We start from the raw sequence: 13923 nt of genomic DNA, 5'->3' as shown, positions 1-13923 counted from the left end.
TGTCCTTTGATTTAATGAAGTAAAAAGGAAACTGGTTGTTAATGGTTTGTTAGAGTATGAATTTAACAAACGATGTCCTCTGATAGTGTTCATAAATGTAACATGCCTAATATTCAGTAAGTTAGAGTACAGGCAGGATTTTTTTTTAAGACACAGTAACCAAAATTCTCAATATTAGGGCAGTTCTTTTGGAAATTTGTTAAAGAATTCTTATTGGGACTGCCACATTATAATGTAATGATTGGTAAAACACTCGTGAGCTTGTCTGTTTAACCTGTTCCCACCTAATGTGACATTAAGAGAAACCACTGAAGGTGTAAGACAGGACCAGGGAACTTATTAGCAGGATGGTATGAAGACTGAAATTAGGGGAGATGTTTCCCTCCTAAAGAGTGGTATTTTAGTGACAGTTTAAAGATTTTTATATTTTATGGTTTTTCATGACTTCTTTGTTTTTGACATTCTGCTTTATTCTGTGGCATAGGCAAAACAAAAGCATTTAGAACAAACTTCCGATGTTCTGTAGGAAAGCAATTACTGGGAAGCTCAAGTAACTGTAATCTCCTCTCTCCCCTTTCCTACCTCAACACATAAACACATTCAGAAATAATTTGGTATTTAAAGACTTAAATGGAAGATGATTTTTTGAAAAGAGATTGATTAGCGTGCATCCAGTCCAACTGCCTATAACTTGGACATAAATATTGAGTCATGAAAATTGATGTTCTTGTCAATCAAGAGTCTGTGTGATGCGGCATAAGAGTATCAGTTTGGGAACTTGGCTCCACGCCTCACTAATTGTGTGACTTTAGACGCGTTTTTAAATATCACTGAACTTTATTTCTTCCACCAAAAATAAGAGAATTGCCTTCCAAAGTTATGAGCTTTAAATGTTTTTGCAAAGCATTTTCCAAGAGCCTGGCACACAGGAAGTAGTCAATAAATGTAGCAGTTGCTGTTGGTGCTGTACTCGTATTAATGACATGAGTTAAATCAAGAAAAAGCATTGAAGATTGTCTTACACTGTGTACTCTATATTACACAATTGTTTTGGATAAGTGAGGTAATGGAGGCGATTTCTGTGACTTACATACCAGTTATACAAATTCATTCAGCTTTTGTTTTGTTCTGTTTTCTTATTTTTCCTTTGATAATCCAGAATGGCTGGCTTGATTCTAGAATAAACCAATAAACTTGTCACTCAGGATTTTAAAAATCTGGTAGATTCATCCCATAGAGGAGCATTTTCCTTTAACATTTCCATAGCATTTTAAATTTGTTTTGACAGTTTTAGATCTGTCCATTGTCCAGTTTTTTTGGTGTACCTCTAATTTCTGTCTTTGCATATAATCAGCTATTGTGACTTTTCCATTCTGAGAGAGGCTCTGTTGTAGCTAAACTGCCTATATTTAGGCATGCCTTGCCTGATTTTATTCTATGGCGTATACATATCATACAAGATTCTTGTCAGAGTCCATCTTTTAGAAGCAGAAACTGCTCTTTTAATTATGATTTTATTTAAATTCTTTGAGTTTTGTAGAATCTGCATATTTAAAACATTTATTAATCTGGTAGGCACCTACTGTGATGTTTATTCTCTACTAAGTTTGTAAGTAAACATATTTAAGCCTGTTTAAAATTTACTACTTCCCCCATCTACCTGTTTCTTTACCTCATAACTGATTCTGTTCACATATAGCCACACACGCACACCCCCCCCCCCATATATTAAGCTTTTAAAGTGGGTACTCCAATACAAAAACTGATTATTTTCATTGGTTCTTTTACTTTTTGATACTCGTGGCCAAAGTGTAATTTATCCTGGCTAAAAAAAAATAGAGGAATCTGGGCAAAGACTGAAGAAAGCCAGTAGTCATGAAAGAGTTACACTAGGATTAGACTTTGTTAAAGCAACCCCATAGGGATTTACATTGGAATTTCAAAAGTTATCTTGGAGAAGTCTGAAGAAAAGACCATTTCACTTAGATCTTTGTATTTTTGGTGGTTCTGTGCAAGAGAGAAGCCAAGCTTCTTCAGAAATACTCATCCCTACTGGAGCCAACAGAATTAAGACAAACTTGTTTCATCTGTAGGTCTAATGTTAGGAAGATAACTATCAGCTGGGTGCAGTGGCTCACACCTCTAATCCTAGCACTTTGGAAGGCCAAGGTGAGAGGATTGCTTGAAGCCACGTGTTTGAGACCAGCCTGACAAAAAGAGTGAAAACCTGTCTCTAGTAAAAATAGAAAAATTAGCTGGCCATGGTGGTATGTACCTGTAGTCCCAGCTACTCAGGAGGCTGAGGTAGGAGGATCACTGGAGCTCAGGAGTTTGAGGTTGCAGTGAGTTATGCTGACGCCACTGCATTCTAGCCTGGGCGACAAAGCGAGACACGGTCTTTAAAAAAAAAAAAGATAACTATCTATATGACTTTTTTGAGCTAAGTTTTACCTGAGATGAAACTTCCATTATGACTACAGTTTATCTGTAGGATCCTGTACTTATAGTCTGTGGTAGTGGTGAAGCTTGTGGTCTCTAGAGTCCTGGCTGGTTGACTAACAAGTGTCAATAATATAGTGCTGTTGTGAGGATTAAGTGGGAAAAGCCATATGAAGTACTTTTGTAACATGGTAACTACTTTCATCATCGTCGTCACCACATTAGGAGTGCCATTTTATTCTATTTTATAGTTTATTATGCTGAAGAACCCTCAAAGACAGAGGCTAGAGAACACCTTTTACACAGCAGTGTAGTGGGGTGGTTTGTTTTTTTTTTTTTAAGATGGAAGTACTTTGATTATATTAATTACCAGAGACTTGAATCCTTTTTCCCCCCTATCAAACCACATAATGTAATATTTATCTGTGTCATGATATTTATAACAGGTATATAATCCAAAAACCTGGGATATTAAAGAAAGCCAGTGGGAAGTGAGGAGGCTCTTAGAGACCTGTATTTATATTTTATACCTTGATGCTGCTTGGCATGTCAGCCTCTAAGCCAAGAAAACATTATTTGCTTTAATCTTGAGTATAACATGAAGATAACGCTGCCTAACATTTTACACAGTCCTTTGTAGTTTACAAAGTCTTCTCTGCATATACTTTCTTACAAATCACCCTATGATAGAGATAGTATTCTTCCCATATTCTGTAGTATATTGTTCCCTTGAATTTATTACTGGATAACTAGAAGATCTACATTAGAATCTTTCACCGGTAATACATTAGTAAGGCAGGGTTACAAAGGCACCCAGAATAATTGCTGATCAAAATAACCTACCTTATTTACTATAAGTATCTGGATTCCAATTGGGATTTACTAACACTCTTTTAGAGTATCTGTTAGTGGATAATTTGCCTTACTAGCCATTCACTGTAGCTAATATGATCCTCCCACCTCGGCCTCCCAAAGTGCTGTGATTACAGGCATGAGCCACCGTGCTTGGCCCTTTTTCTCTTATTATTTCTTTTTATTTTACTTATTTTGGGGGGTGGACTTGTTAGATCCTTTAAGCTAGTACATGGAAGTATTTTTAAGTTTTTGGAATGGTAATAACCTAAATTTGGTGTTTTGTTTGAAATGAAAATGCTCCAATAATGAGAGAAATTGAAGAAATTGCCAGGGAACAATCTTTACATGCATAAAATTGGTAGGCCCAAATAGTTTCATGGGTGAGTTATTTTCAACTTTATGGAACTACTGAAATGGTTTCAGTTTAGAGAGGGTTTCCTAATTCATCTGTATGAAGCCAACATAACACTGATACCAAAACCTGGTGGAAAAAACATTAGACTGTTCCCTCGAGATGGATATTTTGTTTAAATATAATAATGAGTGAATATTTGTTGTCTCTTACCCTTGTCAGGTTCTATATGTGATGTGCGTTTTCTCTTTTGATCTTTACAGTAAGCCTGTATGGTATGACAACTCTTGTTATCCCCTTTTTACAAATAAGGAAAACCTTTATAATGAGGAGTCTCAGAGAGCTTGAATGAAGGACTGAATTTTGCCCAGAAACACACAACAGTAAAGTGACAGCACCTGCACTGATTGAGTGTCTGACTTGAGAGAGCCCAAACTCTCAGCCATTGTGCTAGGGGATAAGAGATAAAAAGAACCTAAAAGGAAAAAGAGAATATGGAAGAATATTAGGTAAATTGTCTTTTATAGTGATTATACCTGGAATAAATGAGGTTTTTACTCTTTCCCAAATACATGTTTGTATTAAATTTTTAAAAATTAGATTCATGTGGTACACTTGTAGTCAGAAAGACTACGTTGTTTTTATAATGTAGACCAATGTGTTGGGTCGTGGGTACTGCAACTGCTTAGACTTTTGTGCCTAGTTCCTAAAACCACTTTTTATTTTCTTTTAAAATAAAGAATAGAAGGTGTTTGTAAGGATCTTGACTTAACAGAAATATTTTCATTTGCAGATAATGAAGCTGTTTTAGTGGCACATTTTTTAAAGTATGCAGAGAATTTGGCTGTGAAGAACTCTCACAGAAAACCTTGTGCTGGGCCTTGGCAATCTATTGCACAATCCTAGCTTGTTTTATGTAATACATCAATTCCCGAAATCATTTAAAATGCACTTTGGCTAGGTGCAGTGTGTAGCTGTAGTCCCAGCTACTCCGGAGGCTGAGGCAGAAGGATTGCTTGGGCCCAGGACTTTGAGTCCAGCCTGGGCAACATAGCAAGACCCTGTGTCTAAAACTAAATAAATAAAATAAAATAATTCTTTTTAAAAAAATAAAGAAAAATAAAATACACTTTAGAAATTGGTAACAGTGGTAGCCATTGGGAAGAGACAATGTATGGAAAGGGAACAATGGTGTTATACTCTTAGACTATATGTATGTTTGTACATAATTATTCCCAAAAGTAATTTTTTAAAACGCCTTGCTTAAAGAATCTCAGAATTTTAATTTTGTTAACTAGTCACCCTAATTTTTTCTGTCTTTATCCACCTAGATGCACTATGTCTAGAGATTTCCGTTAATTTTATTATGGTTTATATAGGGCAATAAAGGAATGCCATAATAGTATTCCATCTAGGCCCAGCCTCTACCCCCTAACTGCTTTGCTTCTTTTCTACCTCTGCCCCAGAACAATGCTCAGAACTGAGAGAAACTAGAGAAAAGTGAGTTGAAGACATTTTAAAGTTCTATTTGTCCCATAAGTTAGATTTCTGCTTTTTAAACTTCTTACTGTGAAGTATAGCATAAATACAAAAATATGCACAGTATACAGTTTAATCAGTCTTCATAACTTGAACACACATATGTATTAGCTTTTGCTTTTGCTTTTAGTTGAAGCTAAATGTTGTTGCTAAGTGTAAATGGTTAAATTTGTTCACCAATTTTCTGAAAAGACTATTCTCAGTGAAAATAAAACAAAACCAAAAACCATTCCTGTCAGTTTCAGATTGTAGGAAGCCACCTTTTAAGCGTATTTATTTCTGTTTAAATCAAACATTGCAGGACTTTGATCATCAATACTGATTGCTTACTATATGCCATGCATTATAACAAGTGATTTGTTCACATGTTGTTTAATTCTTACAACTCTATTAATAGAAGATATTATTCCTTTTCCCAAGTTGGAGTGCAGTGGCAGGATCATAGCTCACTGCAGCCTCAAACTCAGAAACTGGTGTAGTCCGGCCTTAAAAAAGAGCCTGACCACTTACTGTTGTTACACCCTGTTTTCATCATGTGTATATGCAGTGCATTCGCTGCATGGTAAAATATTATCATGTCATGATAGAGTGAGGTGCTAGGTTTTTGTTTTTGTGTTTTTATTTTTTAAATCAAAGGTAAAGGAAGTCATTTCACGAATAAGTGAGAACAAAGCCGTGTCCTTTCATAGAAGGTGTTGAGACTTTAGTCCGATCGAAGGCAGGGCACAGGAATTTAACTCAAAGGTGTGTTTTCATAGCAAGTGCAGTGTGTAGTTTGTGTGTTTTTTGGAGAGGCTTTGGAGTCAGAGGAGCTATTGAAGACTATGGGAGGAGAAAGGCCCCAGACTACTCTTGGTATTCTCTTGTCTTGATGCAAAGATACGGTATAAACTACTTGAAGGTGTTCTCATTTCATATCAGTCTCAAAAAAGAAATATCTGCTTTGGGGAAATTTTTAAAAACTGTCTTTTAACTTTGTGTTTCAGGAAAACATTTTGTAGGTATTTCATTTTAAGCTATTTCATAGAAGATCTTGGCAGGATGTTTCATAATCATCATGTACCAGATTTAGCTGTGCTGTTAGAGAAGCTTGACAAGCAAGTTATGTGAAAGTTCTTGTGTTTTTTTTATATTCAAAAACCTGTTGAACAAATTCATCAATAGAGTTGGAATAATGATTCATAGTTTCTTAACTATCCACCTGGGATCTTGGATTGTGGTATATTGAAGGAACAGGCACACCCAGTTAGGGGAGTAACATATTGTACCGTTTACATTGGTCACTTTCCTTCTCTTTTTAACTTGATGGTATTGCCACATACGTGATCAACCACAACTAGAAACTATATAGTGACCAGTGTTGAAATTTGGAGAACTCTCTCTCTCCTGTCGAAACTTGGTTTTATTTTTATTATTGCTGCTAAAAAGTTTGCTAAAGTTTTGCTTTCAACACATATCCTAAACTTACCTGTAATTAACAGAAAGGAGAAATTGGTTTATGTATTTTTCTCTGGAGCTGTTAAGACCTTCAAGAAAGTTACAAAACAGTTGAAAGTTCATCACTACAGTTTAATTTGCTTCCAGAAATTTACACTTTGAAAACTCTGCTCTTTCACAGATTTTAAATCTAGCTCTTCTCTCTGTGATCCCCATGTTTTGTGATTTGTTTTGATTCTATTCAGAAAACAAAAGGGAGAAATAATCTGCAAGTGCCAAACAGCAAAAGACCTCATAATAAAAAAATGTAATTGTTTGCATTACTAGAACAGATAATGGCATGAATAATTAGAATTTGACTCAATTTAAGGAATGCAGTTTTGAATGTTATAATTCTTTAGAGCAGTGGTTCTAAAGCCTGGATGCAAATTGGACCAACCTGACTAGCTTTACAGGCCCTGGTTACACCCCTAGATATTCTGATTTATTTGATATCATAGGGGTCAAATATTGATTTTTTTTTTTAAATGTTTCTCAGTGTCTAGCCAAGGTTGATAAGCACTGGTAGAATTTAGTGAGGTAGAATTTAGTGATTCAAATATAAGTTTAGGAGAGATGCTTAATCTAATTATTTAAATGATGAGAGCTTTTAGAAGTGTTTGGAGAGTCATTTTTTAAAAAGAAGTAGCCAGCCACGTGGAATGTAATGTTTTTGTTAGAGCATCAAAGAAGTATTGACACCTTCATATCTTAAAAGTAGGTAACAGTGCTTATTGCTGTTAGAAGTGTGGCTATTTTATGAATACCTCTGACCTTCCTGAAGCTCCTCTTTTAAATAAATCTTGGAAAGGATTTGGGTGAAATGGTATAGAAAAAACTGAGATGGATAAGATCCGATGGTCTTCAGCAAAGAAACCTGAAGAATAATATCTGATCTCAATTCAGAAACAGTGATAAAGTATATGTATCTTTTTTGCTGTGAACTATAAAAGTTATTTAGGATTGAGGGAATCAATTGTCAAGTGATAGACTTAAAGCTAAATTAAATTGAGTCCTATTATTGGTTGAATTGTGTACACACACACACACACCCCAATTCCTATATTGAAGTCCTAACTCCCAGTACCTCAGAATGTGACCTTATTTGGAAATAGTCATTACAGACATAATTAGTTAAGATGAAGTCATACTGGATTAGGGTGAGCCCCTAATCCAGTATGACTGGTATCCTTATAAAAAGGGGAAATTTGGACACAGATACAGGGAAAACCCATGAGAACATGAAGACCAGCCATCTACAAGCCAAGGAGAGAGGCCTGGAACACATCCTTCCCTCACAGTATATAGAAGGAACCAATCCTACCAACACCTTGATTTTGGACTTCTAGCCTCAAGAACTATGACACAATAAATTTCAGTTGTGTAAGAGACCCAGTGTGTGGTACTAGGTCATGTCAGCCATAGCAAACTAATGTGAGTCCCCATATTTTAACAAATGCAGTTTTACCATGTCTTTATTTAAGAAGTAGGGAAACTAGTTTTCTATATTTTAGAATATGTAGTTATGGGGTTCATAGATTCCTGATGACTCATACTTGAGCCAGTTGCTAGTCAAAGAGGCAGTTTATTATGAGCCCTGATCAGCAGCTGGAGTTTCTGGAATGTGCATTCTCCTTCCATTTATGGTAATAGAGGGGGAGAGTTTTTCCAGTTACCTGGGTGTTGTTTCCTGCGTGTATTTTGTATATATAGATTCAGGCCTTTTACCTAACTATTGATATTATGAAGATCCAAAAGTTGGTCTTTTTCTTGTATATGGATTAATAGCACCCTGGAGAAATTAGAGGTGAACAACTCTTAATATATATCCCCATTTCAGTGGACTAGAAAAAAATGGACCATGCTTTTCATGCATGATAAGAGCAAGTGCCTCAGAAGGAAAAGGCTGCGTGGCCAAATTAGGAGTGATCCTGGAAAGTACCCTGCTAACCAAGAGGAACTGGCTCTGCTCGTGAGAAAGTTTATCACAGACTCAAATTGGTGAAGCGCTGGAAAAAATACTATTGAAAGTCATCAAACACAGTTCCTTGCCTATTCTGGTTTTCTAAGCAGTGCCAAGTAAATATGCTAACAATACAAAACTGTACCATGTTTACGGCTAACTATAACAGTGTACAGGTAAAGAGCATGGACCTTGGATTCAGTTCAAGTTGGGGTTCTACCATTTGCTAGCTGTATGACTTGCAGTAGATTATTTCCCTTCCCCTTGCCTCCGTTTTCCTTTGTGCAAAATAGTCCAGCATATCTCCATCATAGGATTTTGTGGTGATTAAATTGAGTGGTAATCCGTGTAAAGCAGTGAGCAAAATGCCTGGTGCATATTGAGTGCTAATAAATGTTAGTTAATAGCAATAGCAAAGCCAATAGCTATGTGGCTATGGTACATTCTACCCCCTCTCCCAGTTTGGTGCATAAGGATGAATAATCCCTTCTCTTGTAATGTTATAAGCTCAGACAGTTTTAGAATCCATATTAAAACAACGTCTTAACAAAACAAAACCCAAAAGGGCCCTTAGGATCAGCTGGTGCTCTTCTTTCATTTAAAGGTAAGGAAAATGAGGTCATGACATCAGAGTTGGAGAGGGCCCTAGGTCTCCTGGTTCACAATTTTTTTTTAATACATGCTGCCTTCTAAATCACAGAACCATGTGTCCTTTTGCATTCATAATTAACCTTTTGCTTCAAAGAAAACATTTCTCTACTTTTGTGTGTTTTGAAATTTTTCTTAATAAATAGTTAAAATTCTTTGAGCTGAAATTAAAATGATTGTTTAAAGCAGATTACAATATGCTTGATTGTGTATACACTGTCTGTTACGGAACAAAGAAACTGGTAATGATGGTTGCCTCAGGGAAGAGCACAGGAGTAGAGGTGGCATTGATTATAGTGGTATCTGACAAGGTGTTCCTGAGACCTGTGAATTCTGGGGAACAGAGTAATCACAGTTTAGTAGAATAGGACAAGGCAGAAAGTAGTAACAAGTTTCCATGGTTAATTGAAACTTGGGAACTATAGAGATTCAAAGTTTTGGAGGGATCCTTTGTAATGTCCACTTTCTTATTACACTCGTCCCAAATTGCAGGAGCCAAATAGATTTGGATAGGGAGGAATACTTTGATTTCTTTTGGGCAACGATTGCTCCTGTGAATTGCATTTTACATGCTTCCATCTTTGACTTAGTGGGTGACCTTGGATAAGTTTCTTGACCTGATTCCTCATCACAATATCAATGGATGGAGAGATGAGCTCTGTTCTTACCTTGTGCATAGCATTGTTGCAGCATAAAATGAAATCCTGTGAAAATTTACTAACCCTGGGCTAAGCCTTGTTAGAAGAGTAGGAGCTCAACTTGAGCTCTTAGAAGAGAAGTGTTTTAACAAGTGCATGTTTGTGCTAGGTTGGATTACATGTACACTATTCATCTCTCAAAAGAGGGAAAGGGAAGGCCAAATGACTTTGGTTTGAACATTTTATGTTTTCTTTATTGCTTCTATGTGTGGAGTATGTGTTTTACAGTATAACTTTTTTTTTTTTCTGTTTTTAGAGATGAGGGTCTTGGCACATTGCCCAGTCTGAAGTGCAGTGGCCATTTATAGGTGTGACCATAGCTCACTGCAGCCTCATAAGCAATCCTCCCTCCTGAGCCTCCCAAGTAGCTGGGGCTATAGGTGTGCGCTACTGCATCCTGCTCCTACAGTATGATTTTTGAGCCTCCTAGTTTCCACAAGTTTTAAAACTTGTTTTATGATTTGAAGAGCCAGTTACTTTTGGCTAACTTTGTCTTTTCTGAAACAGGAAGAAACGTTTTGAAATAAAACGATCCAAATGTGTTTCAGGGTTATTACTCATAAATTTCAGAAGAAAGCATAGCATTCTTGAAGGCAAAGATAGTATCTGTTTAGCATCTATGATATATATTTAATTTAGGCAATTAAATTCTTAGGATAGTAATGTCTAACCTCAGTTCTGTAAACATATTAATTTTAAAATATTGAGGCTGCTGGCCAGGCTCGGTGGCTCATGCCTGTAATCCTGGCACTCCGGGAGGCCGAGGAGGGAGGATTGCTTGAGCTTAGGAGTTCAAGACCAGCCTGAGCAAGAGTGAGACCCTGTCTCTACAAGAAATAGAAAAACTAGCTGGGCGTGGTGGTGCTCATCTGTGGTCCCAGCTACTTGGGAGGCTGAGGCAGGAAGATTGCTTGAGCCCAGGAGTTTGAGGCTGCAGTGAGCCATGATGATGCCACTACACTCTAGCCAGGGCAACAGATTGAGACTCTGTGTCAAAAAAAAAAAAAAGAAAAAAATGTTATTAAAATTTTTAAAAAGAAAAAACATACTAAGGCTGCTTAGTTATAATGAAACCATAAATAATATTTTCAATACAGCAGACTTAAGGAAAATAGCAAAGTTGCTGGGTGATGTGGTTTGCGCCTGTAGTCCCATCTACTTGGGAGGCTGAGGCAGGAGGATCTCCTGAGTCCAGGAGTTCAAGGCTGTAGTTCACTATGATCGTACCAATAAATAGCCACTGCACTCCAGCCTGGGCAACATAATGTGAGACCCTGTCTCTAAAAAAATAAATAAGTAAATAAAATAAAATACAAATTTTTAAAAAGAGCCAAGGACCTAACATTATAATCTATAAGTAGGAACTTTTTCTTACATTTCTTACACTACCTTAATTAACTGAGTGATCAAAATTAAGCTGAGCACTGTGGTGCAGGCTTATAGTCTCAGCTACTCACTTGAGCCTAGGAGTTTGAGTCCAGCCTGGGCAACATAGACTACATCTCAAATCAATCAATAACTAACTAAATAAATTAAATAACACCTCCAGGAATGGGACAAATAAGTATTTTGAACCTCCTGACATGATGTATTTGAAGGGACATAACTTTACTTCTTTGGTATTCCTGCCAAAAATGCAAAGTGAATCTAATCATAAGGAAATATCTTACAAACACTAACTGGAGGACGTTCTACAAAACAAATGACCTATATTCTTTAAAAGTGTCAAGATTACGAAAGACAAAGAATCTCAAGAATTCCAGATTAAAGGAGAAGAAACTGTTCCAGGTCAAAGGAATTGTCAATAAGAAACATGATATTTACTGATTGAAACCTATGATCCTATATTGGATCCTGAACCAAAAAAATTCTTTTCATTTTTTATAAAGGATGTTATTGGAAGAGTCAGAAATTTGAATAAGATCTGTAGGTCAGGGAATAGTACTATATCAATGTTGCTTTCCTGATTTTAACAATTGTACTGTCTTGTATAAGAATAGTATTCATATATTTAGGAAATAAACATTGAAACATTTAGGGTTTAAGAAGCAATTATAACATTTTCAAACAAATCAGAAAAAAATAATATAGAAGAGTGATAAATAGATGTGATTAAATGTTACAATTGGGAGAATATAAGCGAATGTAATGGATAATGAATGGGAATTTTTGTGCTATTTTTACAACTTTTGCAAGTCAGAAATTAAAAGTTAAAGAAGGTAGTAGCCTAATGAGGTTTTGTCACTAGTTGACTGATTTTTGAGTAGGTTGTTAAAAACCTTCTCTGGGTCAGTTTCCTTATCTATAAAATGAGGTAGTTAGCCTACATTAAATTTTAAGGATCCTTCCAATTCTAAAATTCCGTGACTTTATAACTAGACATTAGTAGCAATAACTTATGCCCTTAAAATAGCCATGCTTGAAGAGGACAATAATAGAAAACGAAAGTAAATTTTCTCATTTGAGTCAAAGGGTATTATTAAAACTAGGCCTGTGTGCCAAGTGACAGTATAATATTTATTAAGCTCACAAATGCTTTTTCTGCAAAAGAAACTTTTAATAAGATTTTATTTAATTGCACGTTTTATTTCTATGCCACTTCTTGGTTCATGCTTATGCATCAATGTTATCTTACTAGATTTTTATTTAATGTCATTTTTTAAAAAAGGTACTTTTATAGGATTACCCAATGAAAACTTGGTTGGTTGTGAAGACCCAAGATGATTAATAATGAAAGTTTATTTTGTCCTTTTTTTTTTTTAAACGCAGGATCTTGCTCTGTTCGCTCTGTTGCCTAGGCTAGAGAGCAGCAACATTATCATAGCTCACTGCAACCTCAACCTCCTGGGCTCAAGTGATCCTTCTGCCTCAGTCTCCTGAGTAGCTGGGATTACGGGCATGTGCCACCATGCTTGGCTAATTTTTCTATTTTTTGTAGAGATGAGGTCTTGCTCTGTTGCCCAGGCTGGTCTTGAACTCCTGGCCTCAAGCAATCCTCCTGCCTCAGCCTCCCAAAGTGCTGGGATTACAGGTGTGAGCCACCATGCCCAGCCTATTTGGTCTTAATAGATACGTATTCTCTGCAGCCTAGAAGGATTGTCAAGATACAAGTAGCTGATGATGTAAAAACTAAGTCAATATCCAGTATAAAATATTTTTCAGCTGTATTTAACAAAAGCAAAACTTTAATTCTTTGTTTTCCCTCACCTCTTCCCAACACCTCCCAGCTTGGTGATCCAGCTATTTTTCCTGCGGTTATTGTGGAACATGTTCCTGGTGCTGATATTCTCAATAGTTACACTCATCTAGCCTGTGTGGAAGAGCCCAATGACATGATTACTGAGAGCTCACTGGATGTCGCTGAAGAAGAAATCGTAGACGACGATGATGATGACATCACCCTTACAGGTGCGTGTGTCCACAGGGGGACCTTGCTGCAGCACAGTTTTAGGCAATGTCCTAGTCCTGAGGTTTGGGGCATAAAAAGTCCTTACCTTGGTTTTGAGTAACTTCATTACTTGCAGAAGCTAGAGCACCACCTAGAAAAGAAAATTACGTTACTGTCTTATCTGCTGTGTTTCATACTGCTTTGTCATCTCCCATTTCTTCTTTCCTAAACATATGGGGATAAATGTGATATCAAGTCATCAATTTCACTGAGTAATTTGTTTGTTTTAAGAGGTGGGGGTCTCATTGTATTGCCCAGGATAGACTCAAACTTTGGGCTCAAGCAGTCTCCCCCCTACTCCCAGTCCAGGAGCCTACAGAGTAGCTGAGACTATATATAGGTGAGCAGCACTACCCCTGGCTCACCAAGTACTTTTTTTTATGTGCCTACCTCTGTATTCCTGAGAGCAAAATGAGAAGTTGTTTGCAGGGCAAGAGATAGGAATGTTCTTAGTACTGCCACAGGAAGCAAAATAGTAGGCCATGACCCAAATAAGGTCCTGAGA

The 13923-nt window shown here is 36.6% G+C and overlaps 1 protein-coding gene across 1 annotated transcript in view; it reads left to right on the top strand.

Annotated features, from left to right (window-relative positions):
* ELF1 (E74 like ETS transcription factor 1) overlaps positions 1-13923 on the top strand; it is a 103243-nt gene that overhangs the window by 64838 nt on the left and 24482 nt on the right. The window contains exon 3 of the mRNA XM_069467670.1: positions 13198-13378. Coding sequence (XP_069323771.1) covers positions 13198-13378 — 181 coding nt within the window. The remainder of the gene's footprint in view (positions 1-13197; positions 13379-13923) is intronic.

The sequence above is a fragment of the Eulemur rufifrons genome, chromosome 4, assembly GCF_041146395.1.
Source record: "Eulemur rufifrons isolate Redbay chromosome 4, OSU_ERuf_1, whole genome shotgun sequence".
In the NCBI taxonomy this organism is placed as follows: Eukaryota; Metazoa; Chordata; class Mammalia; order Primates; family Lemuridae; genus Eulemur; species Eulemur rufifrons.
The sequence above is the reverse complement of the archived record's forward strand: the minus strand, read 5'-3'. Positions and strand labels throughout refer to the sequence as shown.